Source organism: Talpa occidentalis, unplaced genomic scaffold (genome assembly GCF_014898055.3).
Source record: "Talpa occidentalis isolate TD23 unplaced genomic scaffold, MPIMG_talOcc4v2.1, whole genome shotgun sequence".
Classification (NCBI taxonomy): domain Eukaryota; kingdom Metazoa; phylum Chordata; class Mammalia; order Eulipotyphla; family Talpidae; genus Talpa; species Talpa occidentalis.
Genome location: NW_026555331.1, coordinates 7,796,692 through 7,818,801, shown reverse-complemented (window position 1 = coordinate 7,818,801; position 22,110 = coordinate 7,796,692). Strand labels below are relative to the sequence as shown.

At 57.7% G+C, this 22,110-nt stretch overlaps 1 protein-coding gene across 1 annotated transcript in view; it reads right to left on the bottom strand.

The window, feature by feature from the left end:
- The window catches only part of NDRG1 (N-myc downstream regulated 1), a 40,460-nt gene extending 19,219 nt beyond the window's left edge, over window positions 1-21,241 (bottom strand). Inside the window, exons 1-3 of the mRNA XM_037501540.2 lie at window positions 21,181-21,241; window positions 11,553-11,629; window positions 8,463-8,498 (exon numbers count right to left, since the gene is read on the bottom strand). Of these exons, the coding sequence (XP_037357437.1) occupies window positions 8,463-8,498; window positions 11,553-11,615 (99 nt within the window). The 5' untranslated portion in view covers window positions 11,616-11,629; window positions 21,181-21,241. The remainder of the gene's footprint in view (window positions 1-8,462; window positions 8,499-11,552; window positions 11,630-21,180) is intronic.
- Window positions 21,242-22,110: the final 869 nt, after the last annotated feature.

Here is a 22,110-nt window from a genome sequence, read left to right as displayed (position 1 = left end):
TGCTCTAGCAATGCTGAAAGGGTCAGATCTACAGCAATCAAATTTTTACCAAGAGGCAAGGACCAGTCTGAAAATTGAGCCAGTTCAGTGATGGTAAGAAGAAAAAGGAGGTTTTGGTGTTGGCATCCACCATCTTGGATTTTCAGTCACGCGGGACAACACATTCCAAGTCCCTGTAAGCCATCTTGAGTTGACCAGAGGAATCCTAAATGAAGCCACATCCCTTTCCCAAATGCCCTCCCTTCCCAGAAGACCAGGTCTGTCTTCCCCTGGTCGAGATCAACTCTCCGGCCCGTATCCTCAAGTGGCCTCACCCAGTCAGCCATCCCCACACTCTTTGGTACTAAAACTTGAATTCTTTTTATGTAAGAGCTGCAGACATGTTCCTCTTTCCTCCATCCTCCAAATTCACCTGGCCTGACTGCAAGCACACCAGCTGCCTCAAAGAGTGAGTCACCTCAAAGACCGATTTGTCACCTGCTATTTTCATCTAAACTACAAGACAGCTGTGGTGGTGAGGCTTTCTCAGTTCTCATTCACCTTCAACCCACACCTGCCTCAGGTGCCCACCTTCCTGCAGGTCACCCCGAGGCTCCAAGGACCATGTTCTTGGCCTCACATGAGCATCTCCCACATCTGGGAGCACTGGCCTCCCCTCTGAAGTGCTCCCTTGCCTGGGTGTCCACGCCCCCGCCCATGGTGCTGTGTGGGGTGGGTGGGGCTGCCAGGCTGAGACCTTCCAGGATTGGGGGTGTCCTGGCCCCCAGCTGGCAGATGGTGACATTTTGACACAGGGAAACAAAGGCGGCCAGAGTCACACCTAGGACAAACCCAGACAGTGGGCCCCGTACTCCCCACACGCTTCCTACTCACGCACACTCTGAGGCTCACACCTCGTAAGGCCACCTCAGGGGACATTTATTCTCCAGAGAGTAAAGAAGCACCAGAAATGGATCCCAGAACATTCCAGATGCCGTCGAACCTGCCCCCAGAAGCCAAGTGAGTTGTGAACTATAGCACTGACTGATGAATCAGGAGGCAGAAAGGTCAGTGCTCACCACTCATGGATGAGGAGCGATAGGCCGGATCACCCACTCAGGACCCTGTGAAACTGGAGAGCCGACGGAACCCCAGGTCTCACCTGCACTGTGAGACAGTGCTGCCCCCTCCTGGGACGCTGGGAGGCCCAGGGCCTCAGCAGGGAGGACAAGACCCTGAGGAGGGTCTCTTCTGAGGCCAGGGGACATGGCCACACCTGCTCGGGGTCAAATCCCACCTCTGCTGCTTCTTCACTGTCAAGAGCCAAGCCACTTCAATGTCATCCAGCACCCATTTATGGAGCAGCTGCTACATGGTAGGTCCACCAGGACTGTAGGGAGAGGGAAGGATCTCACACAGACACCAGGGCACAGCGAGAAAGGGGACTGGACCCACCAGGGAGCTGCGGGTTGGGCGTGGGAGGGGGACCCGGAGAGCCCCTCACCCTTTGAGGCAATGGCACTCAATCTGAGGAAATTGGCTTCCAAAGAAACACACCCCAATTCTCAGACTGTCCCACCAGCGCAGGGAAGGGCAGCATCTGTGCTTTGAACAGGAGCTGCTCACTTCCCCACCCCCGGCGGAGGGATAAGAGGGGCTTCTAGCCCTGGATTCGAACACCCATGAGGCAAACAAGTCTGAGGTTGGGGAGCCCAGAGGCACAGCTCCAGCTGCCACTGTATCTGAAATGGGAACATAATGAGGGTCTCAGGGGGACATGTAGGGCTTGCCACCAGGGGGTGGTGATGGGCACAACGGGGCACAGAGGGAGAGGACCCCTGCCCCACCAGTGCCCAGGCCTACCCCAGCACAGGGGCGCTCCTGAGACACCTGCTTATCACCCCAGCAAAGTGAGCCTCTGCACACAAAGCCCACCACTCTCCCTGGCCCTCTCTTTCCCCCAGTGCTCAACATGTCACTTCTGCTTTCCACAGCAAGCTCTGGAAAAATTCCGATGATGGAGCAAGAGACCGGCCCCCGCTGGGGGCCACAGATCATCTGCTGGGCCCAGGCCTGGCCCTGAAGCCACTGTGCGAACAATGGTCCTTTATGGGGGCCACATTCTCTATTGTCTCCCCAGCTGACCCACATGGTGGCCTCTAAAAATAGACCAGGCCAGGCAATGTCTGCACCAGCCTGGGGGCACCAGGGTTTAAATCCAAGCACCGCCCTTCCTCAACCGCTCTGACAGCTGGGGCCCCACATGTCACCCCAGTCCCTCAGCTGAGAGGGTGAGCTGTGGCCAGGCACACAGCGCTGGGAGAAACGCTGTTCTTGCTATGGGGACCAGGTGACAGAGATGGGATGTCCTTGTCCAACTAGCACTAGGATGCCTGTGAGAGCCCCCAGGGGTGGGGAAGGGTAACCTGGGCCCACCCCAGTGCCCTGGTTTCCCCAAAGAAAGGACACAAAGGAGCTCAGATCTTTAGAAAAGCCTGGTGCAAGGCACAGCCCCTCGCTGAAGGGAAAGCCTCCTGTCTTGGGGCTCATCAGGGGACGCCCTCTGGTGTCTTGAACCACACATACACACTCCCCTTCACCTTCCAGGCCCATCCTCTGCTCCCCCACACTCACAGTAAGATCACAGAAGAGCCTGCTCCCAGGGGCTCCATGCAGTCGGGGCATGCACAAGGGAGAGACCCAGCTGCACGAAATTTCCTCCCAGCTCCTCTGGAAGAGCCTAGAAAGGGCTCCTCTCCAGGCGTAAAGGGGATGGCAGTGTGGGGGCAACAATTGTCGTGTCATCCACCACATCTCACTTCCAGCCCAGCCCTGGGCATTGACAAGACGGCCCTTTGCTTTTACCCACTCAGCATCTCCACGGACCTGCTATTCAAAGGCCCTGGCACACAACACAGAGACATCACAGCTGCTCCTCCCATCCTCCCAAACCTCACACCTGCCCCCAGTCTGCAGGTGTGGGACCAGGTGTGTCAGACTTGGAAAGGCCTCGGCACAAATGTCACTCTCAGGGAGTCCCTTCCTGCACCCGCTGCACACATAGTGTGTGTCCTTGTTCTTTTCTTTGTAGCACCCGCCACCAGACAAATGCATGTTTCACAGGCACCTGCCCAACCCGTCTGCCAGTTTGGGAATTGGGGTAGACAGGTCTGCCTCAGAGGAGACACTTGGAGACTTATGCCATCCATGCCGTCTGCAAGCTGGCAGGTGGTGAAAATTGCACCGACCACTAAATATTCCTCCAAGATTTCATCTCTTTGGCTGCCAATCCTGCATGGGAGCTGTGTGAACTGTGGCAGGCCAGGCTGGTTGGCCTCCCAAACGTCTGTCACTCATTTCTTTATGACTATATTCGTCCAACATGCCTGGTGAAATCCCTCCCTCCCCATCTTTCATAGCCAAGGGTGGTCAGCAGATAGTTCTGGCCAGAGATGTCAACAGAACTTGCTGGAACTTTGAGTTTTATTTTAAGGGTCAATCTTGGCCTCTTGACTTTTCCCTTTTGCTCTTCTACCTGGAATATGGATGAGATGCTTGGGGGTTCAGTAGCCATCTTATGCACATGCTCATCATGACAGTGCAAGCAGCTCTGGGACAGGGCGACACTGCAGTCTGCTGCACCAGGCCCCCTGGCAAAATCAGCAAACATTTCCTTGCTCAGGGCACTATTTGTTGAGTGATATGGTACAGGAGCTAAACGGTAAATTTCTCCCAGGCCCTGTGGTAATTACTTAACTGTCACTCTGAGGTGTGTATTCACAAAGGCAGTTACTCTGCAGATGACCTAGTCCAGTCTGAGCAAGCAGAAGTAACCTGAGCTGAGCCCCAAGGCTGGCTGCACTGGGAGACTAAACACAGAGGAGGGGGGCTGCCAGAGGCGAGGGGACTTCCAGTGGAAATTCAGAACTCCAGGTTTTGGGGGGGAAAAGCCTCTTCATACTTCTTTCTGCATGAAGGTCCCTGCAACTAGCCAACTCCTTTATTCTCAACCCCAGCCTCCAAAATCCATGACCTCTTTTGTTTCTTAGGAAATGGGAGACAGATTTGCATTTACACTTCCCACCTCCTTGCCAACTGATTTGCATTCAAGCATCTTTCTTTTCTTAAAACCTGGTGCTGCAGTAACCAGCCTCTGGGCGCAGGGCAGTGACCCTATGGCGTGGAAACATTAATCCTGATGATACACCCACCATGTGCCCTTGGCTAAGTTATCGCCCTTTTCTAAGGTTTCCTCGCCTCAGCTGTAAACTGAGGTTGATAACAAACACATCTGCTCAGGAAGCTGCTCCCAAGACAAAGACTGTGCCCAGACTGGGAAGCGCTTTGCAAATTGCAGTATTTCCCACCACGCCGGAGGCATGCATGGCATCATCTCAGAGATGACCCCAGCGCCAGCCCCAGGGCTTAAATCTACTGGCTGGATAATCCAGGAGAGCTCTGTGACCAGCTGCTGCTGCCTCCCCCCATAATCCACCTGTCCGGCAGCGCTGGGTAAATGAGGGGCGCTTTGGACTCAAAGGGAATGACACACACTGACCTGACCCCTCCCAGTCTAGCCAGCCTTGGTCAAGTCATGGCTGAGGGCGGGGGTTGGGGAGTACCCCACACAATAGGTGAAGAAAGCTGGTTCTGGATAGTCAGAGGTAGCATTAAGTGGAGGCTTGTTGAGGCAAGAAAGGCTAACTATGAGAACAGAAGCTGCAGAGAAGGTGCTAGGGGCTATTTCCAGCACCATCTTTATGTAATACACAGCCTCCCCAGCTTCCTGGCTTGCTGTCTGCGCTCACGGTGGGGAGGCGCAGGTACGGCTGTGCCACAGATCTATCCCCGTTGGGTAAGGGACGCAGAAAAATGAAATGAATGTAATAAGCATTCAAAAAAGATAAACACATGCCATTTGCAGCAACATGGATGGCGCTGGAAGGGATCATGCTCAGGAAAAATACCATCACTCATAGCAGGAAAGAACAAGGGACAGGGAATAACTATAAGAAATGAAAATTCAACAAACAGCTATGAACCAGACACACAGCATTGGGGTCAAAATAAGGGGGTCGCAATGCATGCCTGCCAGAGAGGTACATTTGGGAAGGAACACAATGGTACCTATGTTAAGGACAGCCACACAACAGCGTTGCATGTAGGGACAGCCAGCCCTGTACTGAGCAAATGCTCTAAAGGCAGTCACTTCCCAGACGGAGCCAGCTCCCGGCTGTAGCCGAGCACCCAGATAGAAGATTCCAGACTGGCTCTTGGGCGGCCAACCTCTGGTTCTCACTCCAGCCTGAGCTGCTGGGACATCTGGAAGACAGGAAGTCCTCAAAGAGGTCAAGGCTGGCCAATGGCCTTCATTTTCCCACCTTCGAGGACGTCGCCATCACGTGAAGAAAAAGGACGTCAGTTACAGGGGCAGGAGACAGGGCCCAGCACAGCCTGGAAACGCTGCAGCACGAAGCTGGAACCACACCAGAGATGGTGAGTCTCCAAAGAACTTGCAGAGAAGTCTCCCTGGGTTGGGGGAGGAGTGGACGGAGGCAACCCTGGCGCGTGGGGCAAAGGCTGGTGTGCCAAGACCAGGCCGTGTCATTTCATGTTCTTGGCACCTGAGGGACGATGATGCCCCCCATGTTTAAAGATTACAAAACTAGGTCCAGGGTGCTCAGGGCACAGGGCCAGCAGAGCTGGATCTGAACCCGCTTCTGTCCACTGCATGGCCTGCGAACGTGGAACAAGGGGATCTTTGCCAGAACAGCCTGACGCCTCAGCTGCACAGGTCAATGGCCCAGCTCCCCACCCCTGGGGGTACCAGGCGTGCCCCTCCTCCACCACCAGGAGCACATTCCAGGGGAGCCCGCAGAAGAGGCCGCAAAGTCTCCTTTTGCACTGACCCCGCGGGCAGGGCGAGCGCCCCTACCATCTGTCACCCATTCGCTCTGAGTCCCAGGGGCTCGGCAAGGGAGTGAAGCCGGGGAGGGCGCACATGAGAAATGTGGGCTGAGGCTTCCAAGCCGCTGGTCCTGCCCACCTTTTGTCAGAAGCATGAAAACAAGAAGCAACTGTGTGGAAAGAAAGCAATGAGCGAAAGGTCACCGTTTCATTTCCCCCCTCCGGCTGATCTGCTTCTAAGAGAAGGGGGAATGCCCACCCCCTCACCCCAACAGACACCAGGCCTCCCCAGCCCGGCTCCAGAGGGGGAGCCTGGCTCAGCAGACCCTGCCCCTGCTCCTCCAGCCTCCGCCCCCTTCACCCTGACTCCAAGCCCTGTGGCGACAGTAGCTCACTGCCCAGGGGGCCCTGGTGAGCGCACACAGCTCCCCAAGGAAACCAAACCAAGCCAAGCCAGCTAGTAACTGAAGATGCAGGGGGAAGGAACCAGACAGCAAATGCAACAGAGAGGTGCTTCGGGCACAGGAGGTTACTGGCCGGGAGTGAGGCGTGATGGGTAGTGGGCCCACTCCATGGCCCCTCCCCACTGGTGGCGTGGACGTGGGGTCCAGATGCGGGGGCCAGGTCAGGTTAGGGCATCCACTGCATCTTCGCGTGACACCGGGCAGGCCCCTCAGACCTCCTCTGGGCCTCATCCCTTCAACTATAAAATGAGATGGAATAGCACCTCCCCTCGTGTGTTCTGAGGGTGGATGAGATGACACAGGACAGGAGGTAGCGACGGTTCTGACGTGGTGGGTAAGAGACAGAGCGATGACGACTCCCAGGACTATCGCTTATTTAGGAGGCAGATGGGTGACGACGTTTTGGCAAGTTCAACATCTCCAGACGGAGTCTCACCCGCAGGGAGGCGGACAACACTGGCCACCTTGGCAAAGGAAGCCCTGCGACCACCAGTGGGCCTGCACTGGCTGCCTCCCTGCCCCTCTCCTCACTTTGAAGTGGCCTTCAAGGAAGTTTCTCCACCTAGGGCAGAAGGCATTAGATGCCAGCTCTGACATTCTTGGATTCTACAAACCTCGCCAAAGAAAATAACCCGCAAACCAAAATACTCCCACCCTTCCCGCTCATCAAAGTCGCACACACAACTGCCTCGAGCCTCATGCCAGAGCCCTCCCTGCAGAGCTGGAGCAAACTGCTTCCTTCCCGCAGCCAGCAGCCTGGCTTCAGCCAACTTTCAGGCCTCGCTGGTAACACGGAGCCTGTGATGTCTCAGGAAGACACATTTGCCCTAGAAGACGCAGGAGCCTTGCACACTCTGCTCCCTGAGTGGGAGGCAGGGTCCCTACTCTTCCCCGGGTCACATTCCAGGCCCCGTCTACCCTTCAGCGTCACCTCCTCCTAAAGCATTCTCGGACCTCTCTACCTGGGGCCACACCCAGCACATCAGCAGGCGCTACGGCCCCCGAGTCCTGCCCCTTTCCTGCCCTGTGACCTCAGGCAGGTGCCTCACCTCGCTGGCTTCAGGCTCTCCTTGGGACATGGGGGTGGGGAGGCTGTGAGCGTGAGAACAGTGCAAGAGTGTGTTGGGGGTGAAGATGCTGAGCTGTTAAGTTCAGAATTGAAGTTCCTGAATCCAGGGATGGAGGCTCGTCACGCCCCGGCTGTGTCCCCAGCGCCTAGGGACACGGCACACAGCAGGCAGACAGGCACAGCGGGGGGGTGGGAAACACGCCAAGGGACCCACCTGGCTGGTAGCCGGGTCTCTCTGCACGACCTCGAGCCAGCCAACCCCGCTCCCATATCCCCCCTCCCTCCAAAGACAGCGCCAAGACTGCCATCCCTGCCTGGGGGGGCCAGTCCTGACACAGGACACTCTGGGCGAAAGAGGAGTTAGTTCTTTGGGGGCTGGGGAGAGGACTGGAGGAAGGCGGCGCAGGTCCAGAGTGGCCCAGCAAGTAACCTGCACAGTGCAGGTGGGGCTCAGGCACGCAGGCACACCAGCCTGCACGTGCTGTGCATCGCACCCCTCTTCCCCAGCGAGCTCCAAAGTGCCTGGACTTCTAGTGCTGCCGCCACAGGCCACACACCACTTTGGGGTAACAAGTCCAGGACCGAAGGTTCCAAGGTGCTGACCTGGCCCGCAGCCAAGCTCTCAGGGGGAATGTTTGTTCTTAGAGAAAGTTTCAGAGGTAGCCCCTCACCCTCGGGCCAAACTTGAGCACGGGCAGTGCCAGCAAACCACAGTGCCAGCTGGTTTCAGGTTTCCCAGCAGGGCCTAGCACGTCGGGGCTGCTTCCATTCCCTCCCCTGACCGTCCAGAGCCCACCTAGTGTCGCCCATGTCCCCTGCTTGGGCCGGCGTCTGACCAGGCTGGGCAGGGCTGGTCTCTGTCCCACTGTCGCAGGAGTGACAGCTCCTTCCTCCTCAACCAGAACTCAAGCCAGCTTCTAACCAGGGAGTGTGGGGAGTCAGGTTTCTCCCCGGGCCCCGCAAGGACGGAACAGTGAGCTACTTCAACCAAGAAGGAAGAAGGAAAGAGAGAGAGCGCAGTGGGGGTCACATCCTCTACTCGCCTGAACATCGAACTCTTGCAGGAGGCCGGTGATAGTCTGCGGAGAGAGGAGAGACATGGTCAGCGCCACGGGGGTCCCCGCAGAGAAATAGGGTCTCCCAGTCCCGAGTCAACATCCACCCTCCCTCCCGCCTCTGTGCTGTCCTGCATTTCCCAGCGCGCTGGCTTCTTTATATCTCGAAGAATGAAGAATTTCAGTCTAGCAGAAAAGCAGACACGAGAGCGCAGTCCTCTCTGACTACTGCCTTGGTGAAAAGTGATCTGCAGGTCTGAGCTGGCCGCAGGCTTGAGAGACACAGGACTGCAATTGCCTGGGAACTGGTGTCCCTGTCTCCACCCAGTCCTGTACTTTTAAAACTCAAACCTGACCATGTCACTGTCCCTAAATGTCCTCCAGGACTGGCCATCACCTAGATTCAAACCCAACCTCTCATGGGTGAAAGAGAAGGGCAGAAGCTCGCTCTGAGCATCAATTTCATCTTTTGCCAAAGCTGTCAGGGACAGGACAGGCCCAGGAAGGCCGGAAATGAGTCCTTGTCTCCTGGGGAGCCACGAGTGTGGCTCCGTGAAGGAGCTGGGCACATGCTCCGTCAGCATCTCCAAAGACATGTCACTGGCACATTTTCCTCCAGACCCAGAGATGGGTCCAAACATGCTCTGAAAACTGAGTCCCAATCAGATCCCCTGGACAGAAGACAGCTCAGTGAGCAAAATGCAAAAGAGATGAAGTAGAGGGACCCTGTTAGGATAGCAAGGAGCTCAAACAGAGGCCCTGCTGCTGGAGGCCAAAATAACCGCCCTTCCCCCCCCCCCCCACACACACACACAGAGCTGCTGTTAAGAACAGCAAGAAGTTAGGCAAATCAGGTGGAAACCAAGGTGACCTATCTGTGTGAATGTGAGGGGGTGTGTGAGTGTGTGCGTGTGTGTGCAACCTGGAAGAAGGGAGTAGGAAAGCCCTACCCCAACCTTCAAACTGTCTCCAGGCCAGTGGCCATCCACATTGTGAAGTGGCCCCAGGGGGCATGCCCACAGCGAGGCCAACAAAAAACACTGCTGAGCCATCTACAGGACTGGACGGTGTCGTCCATCTCCACCTTGACGGAAAGAGGTCCCAGCAACCTACAGCTGATAACCTCCCAGAGGCTTGTTTCTGAAAAAAGATTTTCCAAGAATGCCAGCAGGCTGCCTGAAGTATCTGAACACTGTGTTTGGAAATGCATTTACCTGGAGACCCAGGGGGGCCACTTCTGAGAATTTATCCCAGAACTGCACCTGCACGTGTAAGGAAATGTGTGTGTGTACAAGATTCCACCGTGTGCAAGTACCCTGTGTGCTGCTGGACATGGCAAGAGGCTAGAAAGACCCACGTGCCCATATTCAGGGCACTCATCGAAGAAACATAGATGCTTTGCAGCTGGAAGGACAAAAGCCAGTGCCCTACAGTCTGATCTGCAAAGTTCTGCAAGATGTCACTCAGAGAATAAAGTCAAGGGGAAGATAAGAATATGTCGATGGTTATTTGCATTACCTAAGGGTTCTTGGCATAGACTCAGACTGAGGAGGAGGAAATGGATTGGAAGCAGGTATGGTGAACAGTACAGCCAGCGAACTGCGGCCCACCACTTGTTAGTGCAAATAAAGTTTTATTGGAACACAACAAGCAGCCACTTGTTAGATGCGGTCTCCGGCTGCCCACACGCTGTAACTGTGAAGTCAAATAGTTGGCACAAAGACTGGAAGAACACAAAGCCTAAGATACTATTCTCTGGACCTTTATAGAAAACATTTGCAGACCCCAAATGCATTCTTCTGCTTTCTTGGGCCTGGGAAATACTATCTAAATGAACCAGGCAATCTCCTTCCCAGCAGAGACCAGATTCTGTATCTGTAAAATGGGACTAGAGAGAGGACCCCCCTACATTCAAAATGAAGAGGCTGGGAGCACAGGGTTCCCAGCAGCACAGTCCCACGCAGTCTCCAAGGGCTCTTTCAGCAAAGGCAGCTGGCCTGGGTTTGGCTGCAAGCCCCACACTTTGTAATTACAGGACTGAGGACAAATTCACATCCCTGAGACACAGTCTCCTCTTCTGTAAAATGGGGACAAGCCCTCCAAGCACACATCGACCCAACCAGTCTCGTGCTGATGAGCCTGGGAAACCGGGATCTATGGCTGACGCAGGCAGACCCGCGCAACATGGTTCACGCATATTAACCATTATTTTGTCAAGCATTCAGTTGACCTTAGAGTCATTCACTTTTGAGCTTGAGGGCAAACATTTTTAGAAGATGTACCTCCCCGGCAATTATGTGCCCAGTGAAATATGGGATGAGAACATAGTTTCAAAATACAGTGTCAACCGTGCAAATGTTAAGGGTTTTGGTCAAAACAACCAGTCCAGGCCGGGATCAGGCCAGCCCAGGCTGGAGGGCAGGGCCCGCTTTTCCCAACAGGGAGCCTTGTTGATGGGAGAGCTTTGACCCTGCGGGTGATGACGGCGGTGAGCATCATCATTCTCCTTCTGCGGGCCAGAGGAGGCTCTAACTGCTCCACAGGAACTGACCCCTTCCATCCTCACCCAGTCCTGGTGTCACTGTTTCAAAGCTGGGGAACTGGAGCATGACGAGGCTGTAGGATCTGAAGGACTCACAGCTGCAAGGCCAGAACTTCGACCCAGGCATGTGGCCTTAACTTCGCAGCTCCGGGACAGACCCCATGGGCAGCGGAGGTCACATGGCATGTTCCAGACCTCCTGGTATCAGAGGTGGGCAGCTTACAGGGACTCAGTGACCTCGGGTGTAACTATGCACAAACAAGATCAGTGAGGGTGGGCGCGTGATCAGAGAAGGGGCCAGGGCTGTAAGTGCCTGCTGGCTCCTGGTGGCGAGGCTGGGACTCTAGAGGGTCCCTCTCAGGCCTTTGTGTTCCTGGACAGGGGGACCCGCAGCAAGGAGGAAGCACTGGACATGTGTGTGCATGTTTGTGCGTGAGAATGTGCAGACCTGTTTCACAGTGTTGCATGTGCGCGTATGTGTGTGCACACATGTGAGCGTGCACGTGATGAGTGTGGCCAGGAGCATGTCCACTCACCTCCCCTTTCTCCACCAGAGGCTTCACCTCGGCGAGGTCCACGTCCTGCAGCTCCCGAGACATGTCCCCACTGTCACCTGCCAGAGGACAAAGCCCAAAGTTCAGCACTTCCTCTGAGATGTTTCCCAAAGAGGCAGTCCACCCTGCCCAACTCCCAGTCCCTCTTCCCACCTGACAGGTGGCGAGGCCCGCCCTGCCCACAGCCCTCACCCTGGGGCTCAGGAGAGCAGGCTGCCAGAGACAAGAAAGGGACTCATGGACACAGCTGTCTCTCGGTGACAGGGGTGGAGGGACACGTCAAACCAGATCCTCTATCAAGTCCACGCCGATCCACATGCCCCAGAAGGTTCTCCTGTATTTTAGGAGGGGACCCACATGACTCCTTCCCAAGCCCCAGGCAACAACCGAGAGGACAGAGGGTCACAGGAGGCCACTGCCTGGAGCCAGCTTCATCCTCAAAGGACTCCCAATGCAGGGGTGGCCTCCCAGAACCCCCCATGTCCACCTCTCTGCTGTGTGCTGGGGGAAGAGGGGCAGGGAGCAGGGCCACCCCAAGACCAGGGGTCTAACAGGCTCAACGCACAGCAGAATTTTGAAAGAAAAAGGACCGCCTGGCAAAAGCAATTCATGAATCCAAAGGGAGGGCAGAGGAGGAGGGTGGCTCAGAGGAGGCCCTCGCAGCTGAGGCACCAGTGCACGCAGAAGGACTGGAGTGAGGGTCCAGAGCTAGACCGGGGCCAAACTAGATGGAGGGATGGGGCTCCATTCTCAGGGGGCCAGACTGGGGCGGGGCGTGTGCTGAGGATCCTGGGAGCTCCGTCTGGGAGCTGCAGGTGTGAACATTTATCTTACATATCAACAGGGAACTGGAAGAAAGACGTGCCCCCCAGTACTTGGGTGCGGTGCAAGAACCCAGAATAAGGGTTAAGTGCTGCAGACGGGGTGGGGAGTAAGTGGCCAAGGAGGCATCAAAATGCCCCTGTCCCCCAGTCAACAGATCAGTTTGAAGAGGGAAACTTGGTGAAAACCAGCCTGACCCAGGGTGTCACGTAGCTACTTTCCAGAGCGGGAGCCTGGGCACTGAGTCACTGAGGCCCCACAGAGGAAACAGAGAGGGAGGGGCAGGGGTAGGGCGGGAGGACAAGAGCCTCTGAATTTTCAGCCCAGGATTGCAGGTTCCTCTGAAGACCCAGCTCCAGGAACCCACAGAATCCTCTTTGTGAAACACCTCTGAGGTCAGCCGGCCACAAAGCCGGGGTCACCCCACAAACACCCCTCCCCCGTGCCAACACATGGCATTCTGTGGGCGGCTCCCCTGGGATGCTCTGGAGCCCCGGCCCGATGTTCCCCAGTAGATAACCAGCCCCACAAGAATGCCTTTATGCAGTCCTGGAGTCTATGCTCCAGAACATTCCCAAAACAAAGTCAGTTTTATATCTGTGAGCATTCCTGGGCAGCTGCCAGCTCGGAGGCAGGAGGCAGGACAAGCTGTGGTCTGTGGGTCTTGCTAATTCAGCGTGTTCATGGCCCCAAGATCCTGGCTCATGGGACTTCTCGCCTACACAGCCGAGGGAAACTTCCAGAAACCCAGGGTCCTGGCAATGCCACCTTTCATGCTGAGACTGTAAGGTCTTCACATTTCACAGGGGTTCTCTGGGGTGGCGGGGGTCAGGGTTCCCACGACCCCCATGGGTGCACTCCAGCTTGCTCCAGCCCCACCTGGACAGGTACCTACCTGTGTCTCCTGCCCCTAGAAGAGAGGGACAGGTTCTGTGCAGCTTGAGAGCAAGACCTGTGTTTAAATCTACTCTGAAATGATGACCTTGGCAAGTTCACACTGATAACAACTGGGCACGAGCTGCTGCTCCCTCCAGGCGGCTCAGCTCCCCTGGCTCCTAGAAGCCACGAGCACCCCACAAAGCAGTCTCTGCAGGCTCCCCCTGCGCCCGTCAGGACAGCTCCACATTCTGGCCTCTCAAATAGGCTCCTGGCGACCTCTTTATCTTACACCCACTTTTCCTTCCCCGTGGTTCTGGCAGCACTCCGACCCCCCACCCACTGTGGGGGGCACACACACCACGATCCAGGGCAGAGGGAGCCCTCTGCTAGGACTGCGAGTTAGAGTGTACATGCACACTCACAGGCTCTCACACACCCGCACCAACACACATCCTCGTGTTCTCATATACTCACACACACACAAATGCACACTCTTAATGCTCACTCTCATGACGTTCACACAACACACTCACTGTACACACACACACTCAACCCCCCACATGCACACACTCAAAGCTCCCACTCACACACACATTTAGACACTCACATGTACACATATACACTCAGTCACATACCTCACATACTTAGTCACAGACACACACTCACCTTCATGCACGCGCACTCACGCAGGCACACACTCGTACACTGTCACAGGCACACACCACCCCGGCCATCAGTGTTCTCAGGGCCTCGGAGAAGCCCAGGGGTCAGAGTGGCTGTCCTGAGAGCACCCAGCAGCCGAGACAGCGAGGCCGGGTGGAGGGACCCCAGGTGCCCACACATCCTCAGAGGTTTTTATGGGATCCAAACTCAAAACCCCAAGACCAAGACTCATGACCCTGATCTTCACCTGGGAGTGGGGGTGGGAGGTAACCTGGTTTGGGGAGCTCCAGCTGGTGCCCCCACCCCAGGGGCGCGGAGCCCCATGCAGGGGGATGTGTCCCCAGCACCCCAAGGCCCTGCCCTGGCCCACTCAGTTCTCTCCCTGGGTTTGAGGCTGAGCGCCGGGTGCCAGTCCTGCCAGCCTCTGGCTCCTCCTGGAAAGTCCCGGCACTGCGTGGGGCATTCAGTGGGACCGCGGCCCAGGCAGGCCACACAGGCACGGCGTCTCGGCCCTCCTGCTCACCTGGCGAGGTGCAGAGTTGTCATCTCCCAGAGGCTCAGGTGGAATTCAGGGTAGATGCCCGCCCACCAAACCCTGCGCAGGGCCCCAAGCACGGCACAGGCCCCAAGGCCGGCTGCCAGACTGGTTTGCATGATGACTTCTTCCTGTCCCGCCCACCCTCCTCAAGTGAAAACCAACTGCAGAGAAGCAACAGTTGACCAGACGCAGGGAACGTTGGAGGGTCAGAGCTGGCGCCTGTGATTCCCCCGCAAATATCTGACCTCTCAGCCTCAGTTCGCTCATCTGTAAAATGGGCGTGACAGCCCCCGGGGTGGGGAGGCTTAGAAAAAACACCGCAGGGAGACTGGTAAATCCTGCTCCTTATCTGTGCACACAACCTAGCCAGCCCCTTTCCAGGCTACATCAGGGGCCCAGGGACCTCTGTGAGGTCACAACCTGTGTTCTACACACGGTCGTGCCAGAGTGACCCGGCACCATCACGTGGGTTTCCAGCCATCAGACCCAGCGCACCCCACAGGGCTCTGCTCCACTTCAGCCACGCTGGTCAATGAGTAACAGAGGCCCCCGAGGCAAATACCTTTCTGGCTCACCAGATTCAGGCGATATAGTCAGCAATTAGCCAGGCTTCCTGGTCCCGGAGGACACCAAGACTGGGGTTGCCCAGAAAAGGGAAGACCAGGCCCCTGGAGACCGGGAGGGCAGCAGGCAAAGGCACTGAAGGCAAACAGTGGTGTGTGAGAATTGTTTACCCGTCCCCAGGGAGGGAGGGACACAGCCTCTGATTCTGCAAAGCCTGCGGTGGGGGGAGCAGCAGGGCTTAGGATTTGGACCTGGGAGCCACGTGCTTCTCTCTCCACTTGCAGGGTCACCCCAAGTAGACCCAGGCTTTAGGCAAAGTTCACATCTGAGACTTTTCTAATCTTCCACCAAACCCAAAGGGGCTTCTGTTTTTACTTCTGCTCCAAAGAGCCATCCAGATGTGGCAAATGCAAAAAAGTAACCACTATGTGGATCTGCTTGCTCCTGGGAGAAGGTGGGGCACCCCAGAAGCTGACAGAGGGGTAACTGGAGACTCCACAGCAAAGAACCCTCCTAAAGCCTGGACACCTCTCACCCAGGGAAAGATGCAACACCCACAGCTTGGACTGGGGTGCAGGTGTAGGGGGCAGAGGGCTGACTCCAGTCTTGGGAGCCTTTTAGTGAATCAGAGAAGAGGGGAGTCCAGGGGGAGCTGTTGACAAGTTTGCACTGTGGCTGCCAGCAACTGGCCCGGATACGGCCCTTCCACTACACGCCTGGCTGCACAGCCACGTGAAAGCCATGTTCTTTCCAGCACCCCAGGCTCTTTGCCCAACAGAATTTAAAAAGGGGGTGGGAGGGTGATCAATGGGTGCTGCTGCTGTTGGGCACAGCACTTCCCTGAACAGACATCCAGAGGATTCCAGGGAACAGACCCACGTCAGCATCAACCTCCAGGAAAGGAGCCTTACTCTGGCCACCTTCTTGGTCCTTTCTTTGCCAGAGAGATTTGGACACCAAGCTTACAAGGCCTCCTCAGGGTCTCTTGATGCCTCTGACCCTCTGAATCGATGCTTCTGGGGAGGGTGAGGAAGCTAGCGCCCTAATTTCCTGTGTTCTGCGTCTATAATCGACCTAGTAAACAGGATGGGTGGACTCACGGGCTCATCAACAAAGTTCCCCAGTTGAAGGCAAGAGGAGTCAGAAGAGGTCTGTCCCAGGCAGAGCCAGGAAAGGTGCACATGTCACAGGGAGGAGGCATCTAGAGAACAGGTCCTGGAGTGGCCCCCAGCGCCTGGAGGGAGCCTAGAAGTCAGCACCCATCTTCAGAGAATGAAAAAGGAGCCACTAAGAAAAGACAAACCCCCACGGCTCAGCCGCTGGGTACTGATGGGCCAGCACATCTCAGGGCTCACTGGAGCCAGAACCAGGAGCGGGCCACGGCACAGAGGGCACAATAGCAGGAAGAGGGAGGTGGCAGCAAGCCGGGCACGGCCTCCCTTCCCTGCAGCACCACCCTGGGCCTTCCTGTAGACGCTCAGCGGAGTCCTGGCAGCCTGAGCAATTTGGCAGAGAGGATGATGGACCAACCGGACGAGTCCAGAGGATGCTGGGTGGGTCAGGATTTTGCCTGAATCTGCAGGACAAGCATCAGCTGCACTAGATGGTCTGTGAGGTCATTTGTTGCAAGTACACAAACGGGGCCAGTGTTGGCACAGGTGGCGGAAATGGATTCTTCCTACAAAATCCTTTGTCCCTGAGATGGGGTGATGGCCACGCTGGTCGGATGAGCCTTCCCCGAAATGCACTTGTCACCTCCACCCTCTGGGTGGCCTTCCAAGCTCTCTACACAAGACAGGCCATTATTTCCTTAATAAATGGAGCTTTCCCTTTGACCAAAAGGAACTGAGTGCCTGCCACGTACCGGGTCTTCTGGGAGAAAACAGAAAGAGCCCGACACGATCAAGGCAGGGTCCCTGGGCACACTCCAGGCACACACCCAGACCTACCAGCCTGGAGGGGAGACAGTCAGAGACAGAGGGGGCTCGTGACAGAGTCCTCAGGGCGACCTGCTTCAGACAAACGCTCACACTGCTATTTTGAAGGGGTCAACCAGAACCTTCCATGGCCCAGGGAGTGAGGCCAGGGATTGGGATGGAGGAACAGGACAGAGCCAGGGTCCTCCACCCCTTCAAGCAAAGCATGCATGAGTGTTGCATTTACACTCGGAGAGACCTTCTCATAGGCTTAAACTCTAAAGACAAACTCCTGAGTGGGGCATTCAGGGTCCCCAGGTGCTTACCTCCTCCCACCTTACTTAGAGACTCATCTTGCTGGACAAAAAGCCTCAAGACAGAGCCGGGGGCAGGGAGTAGGCAGGTCTGCAGTGAATGGGAGGTGGGGATACCAAGGACTAGGTCAATGGGAGACCTGTGTGGATCCCAATTTTGTAATCTGCCAAAACAGACTCCCCAGGACACTGCCCCAAGGGCATGGTCCCACCCTGGAGACTAGGGCCCCATGCACACCCCACTCCCCATATGCTGGGCTGGCCCTGCAGGAGGCTGAGTGCATGTTTTGGAATTAACCACGGACTCTGTGGCAGAGGCTGTCTGGCTGTCTCTAAACGTACAAAGGAAGATCAAGAAGGGCAGAGCTAAGGCTGGACTGAGCAGGAAGGGGGTGCAGCCCTTTTCCTGAAATGGAGCCTGGAAACCAAGCTCAGGCTGCAAAGACAGGTCTAAAGCATCTGGGAGGCTTGGAAGGACAACGCCAGAGGGCGAGGTCCCAGTGGCTCACCTGCAAGAGGCCACCACTCACTGAGCCCAGACAAGAAATCACCTGTTCAAGCCTCAGTGTTCTGAGAAATGTCGAGAATGTCTCCTCGCTCCAGGAGTGAGAGGCACCTGAGCCAGAGCACTGTGCTCAGGATGTCTGGGTGCTCCTTGCTTCCAGCCCAGCCCAGCCCAGCCTGGCCCAGGGCGTTGGGGAACAATGCAGATTCCAGTGCATCCCAACACAACACAGTCAGGGTCCCAGGAGACCGGGCCTGGGGAGCTGCATTTCAGAGGGGGGCCCAACACAGTTTAATGCAATCTGCTTCAGCTCAGCACTGGGGAGAGCCTCCCGAAGCCACACCTGCATCCAGCATGTACAGCATTCTCACTGGTCCGGGTAAGTTTCACACAAGGACACCACTGGCCAAGGGCACAAATCTTGAGAAGGTGCTGGAAAATAATGCCAGCAAACACCAAAGATGTTCCCAGTGTGGTGCTCCCAGGGCAGGGCACTGTCCTCAGCGCTGTACAGGGATGAGCTCATGAATACCCACACCACCTGCTGGGACTGTGAACCTCATTGTACAGGGAAGGAAACTGAGGCAAGGAGCTGCTCCCAACAGCAAGCGCTGGAATAGTGTGGTTTTGTTATAACATGAATGAGGGGAAAAATTGCAGCTGATGTTGAATGGAAGAAAACCAGGGAATTCACGGACAGAACTGCTTTCCTTATACATTTTTTTCCTTAAAGTCACAATTTCCAAAAACCAGGGGCCCGAGGACTTAATCTGCTTCTCAGGATAGCCCTCTCCAGCCACCCCAACCGCAGCTCTTTTGGAGAACAAAGGTGCTGGCATTCCACTCCTCAGGTACAAAGCCCGGCTCTCCTGCTGGCCACTGGCTCTGAGTCCCTTAAACTCTGCTGGCCTCAGCTCCCCGTCCACTGAGGGCGCATACTTGCCCAGGCAGGGCTCCTGCAAGCAGCAAGGGGTGGGGGATGCAGCAGCTGACCTCCTGCCCCTTCTGCCCCCCCCCCTCCCCGGTAGAATCCTAGATGCTGAGTCACCCCCTGACTTGCTCTCTGGGGCCCAAAGCCTTTGAGTCAGGCCTTGGATAGTGTTCCCGGAGCTGGGTCCCAAGGAAGAACTGCAGCTTCAGGCCATCAAAACAAACACAAGGGCACCCTTCTTCCCCTTCCAAGCTGAGGCCAGCTCAGGCCCGAGGTGCCAACCCTCTTGCCAGATCTGAGGGCCAGCCTGGGATTCCCTCAGCCGCCACCATTCAGTGGGGCTGTTGCACTTTTTCTAAGACTTATGCACTAAATCTCTCAAGAACACCTGACAGATGGTGAAAAAGAAAAAAAAAAAAAAATCCTACATTCTGTCCAGAAAGTTTCATCACCAGAAACTCAGCACAGTTCACATTTATTTCTGCGCCTCTGATAGCAGAGACGTAAAACTCCAGGCCTTTCCCTGCCTCCAGTCCTAGCCAGGACACCTGTGGAGGGCTTGGGAGCAAAGCTGCAGTTCAGCTGGGCCTTGGCAAGTCACTCCCTGTGTTTGGGCCTCAGTTTCCATCTGTAAAATGGGAGAACTTGGGAGCAGTAACCTGTGTGGGTTTTAATTCCCTGCCTAGTGATTGAACCAATGCCTGGCAATCCTAGACAAGCCTGGTACTCAGGGACAGAGGCCCCCAAAAGCTCACAGGGCACCCAAATAAGGGAACTGCTTCCTGGGGAGGCACCTGAGGGATGAGAAGGGAAGCAGATGCCGCATTTCCTCCCTGTCTGCAACTTAAGGCCTCCTGGGTTCCAGGCCCTGGGCCAGCCAGGTGCCAAGCCAGAGGCAACACCATCTGCAGCTCCCCTGGTGGGGGGCAGCCTGCCCTGAGCTAAGACATCACAGGTCAGGGGACACCCCAGGTCTCTCTCCCTGCACCAGAGCTCAGTCACTTTAGAACTTTCCAGTCACAACCTCTCCCCACCCCAGGCCACCCAGCAGTACCACACCGAAACTGTGTGCCCCTCATTTCATGTCTCCCCGGAGCTGGGAGACCCACTGGGGTTCACACACTCTGTACCTTCTGATTTCAACTCACACACAGGATTCCCATACAGGAAGACCCTGGAATGAAGCCCCCGAAGCTGCATTTCCACAGCATGAACATGCATGAAGTGAGCTACTCTGTTCATTGGGGTGACTTGGGGGAAGGTTAAGTAAGGCTGATGGGCAAGCGGACGCCGGAGCCCCCCAGCATGGCCAGTGGCTAATCAGGCTTCCGCTCTGATGCTCCCCAGTAGCTTAAAGGAGCCAAGCAAACTGGAGCGCCCAGGACATCTTGGGGGACTTGGTCTTGGGTACCAGTTCACTGGGCGAGACCCCACCAGGGGAGCCTCCCCACTGCTTCCAGAGCCTCTCCTTCCAGGTGCTGCTCCTGACCCAAAGGGACCTCTGGTGGCAGAAGCCACGAACTGGAGAGTGGTTTCAGCTTGCACTGTGACACACCTCGAAGCCTCCCCAACACACACACCCCACTAATTTAACAGAGGGGATGACAGGGCCCCTCCCCCGGAGCCTGTCACATTCTACACGCCCTGGCGGGCTGCCCTGCCCAGGCTGCACAGGCAGCTCTCCGGGACACGCAGCAATTCCAGCTGTTCTGCCCCTGGAGGCTGGACCCAGCGGCAGAGCAGCAAAGGAAAGCGGGGGCGGGTGGGTGGAGGCCAAAGTGACGCCACTCCAGCCCCGGCCGCCCCAGCCCCGGCCGGCACGCGCCAGGCGCCCGCAGGACCCTCTTCCCGCACCACCTCGCCCCAGGCACCACCGCAGCGGGGACCCAGGGCCACCTCCAGGGGCGCACCCCGCCGGCTGCCCTGCGGGACACACTCCGCGCGCGCGACACGTGCTGTGCCACACCTCGAGCCCTACACACACACACACCCCGACTTCCAGGCTGAACCAGCCCCGGCCACTCCGAGGCAGCCCCTCCGGCTCGGTCTGGGGAGGAGACGCGCGCACGTTGTCTCCTTCAGCCTCGGCCCCGGCGCGGCCGGCGCACCCCGCCTTCCCCGGACACCCGCGCGGGGAACACACCTCGCCGCGCCCCGCGCGCGCCCCGCCCACCTCCCGCGCCCATTTCCGCCAGCCGCGCCCGCCGGGGCTCCAGGGGGGCTTGGGGAGCCACGTCAAGGGGATCCCCTGCTCGCCACCCTCCCCGAACCCCCGGGTCCCGCTGCCTCCTCCCCGGGAAAGCAGAGCGGGGATCAGTCCTTTCTCCCGGGTCTTCCTTACGCCCCCACTCCAGGGGCGCCCGCGCCCCAAAGCCCCCTCCCCGCGCTCGCGCCACGACGACCACAAAGGGCGAGCGGGACCCGACGCGGCGCCCCGGGCGCGCCCGCTGTGCGCGCAGGAGGGCGCGGGGGCCTCACCTGAGTCCGGGGCGAGGCGGCGGAGCCCAGACGGCGGGCGGCGCGGAGGGCAGAGCGCGGAGCGCGGCGCGGCCGGGGCGGGAGCCGGAGCCGGAGCCAGGCGGGGTTTGTTTATGGCCCGGCCGGGCGCCACTTTATAGGCGCCTCGGCCCCGCCCCGCGCCTCGCCCCGCCCCGGCCCCGCGGGCGGCGGCGGCTCCCGGACACACCCCGCGCCCCAGCCTCCCCCGGGCGCGCCCCCGGCCCTTCCCCGCCCGCCCGGCCGCGAGCCCCGCTCCGCGGGCGCCCCCGGGGCCGCCGCCTGTTGCGCAACCTCTGCAGGGGCGCAGCGGGCCGGAGCCTCGGGCTGGGCCTGCGGGTCTGCCCGGCCGTCCCCGCCCGCGCCGGGAAGGCGCGCCGAGGCGCGTGCAAGGGGCGTGTGCGCCGGGGGGGGGGGGGGGCGCGTGTGCGCGCGCGCGCGCGTGTGTGTGTGTGTGTGTGTGTGTGTGTGTGTGTGCGCGCGCGCTCGGGCGTGTGCTTGTGGACTTCGTGTGTCTGAGCGACTGAGCGGCCCCTATCGCTCTCCCGGGTTTTTCTTCCAGGGCCCCCGCGCCACGCCCTGCACCCCCACTTCCTCGGGGGCGCACCATCTTCCCGCAGATCCCCGTCGGCTGCGTCCCCAAGGCTGCCGGCTCAGCAGCCAGGGCCAGCTCCCCGGGATTCGGGCTGGGTTCCCACTCCAAGCCCCCTCCTTGTTGCATCAGCTCTCCGCTGCCATCAGCGGCCCGTTGAACCTCATCCATCTTGCCTTGCGCACAGCTTCCTAAAGCCCGAACCCCCTTCCTAGCGCTGCAGCTCCCCATTTCCAAGTCTACCAGCCCGAATCCCAGCGCCCACCCCTTCCTCCGAGTCCCTGCTGGAAGGGAAGGTTCCAGCCTTGCTCCCTGGGTTC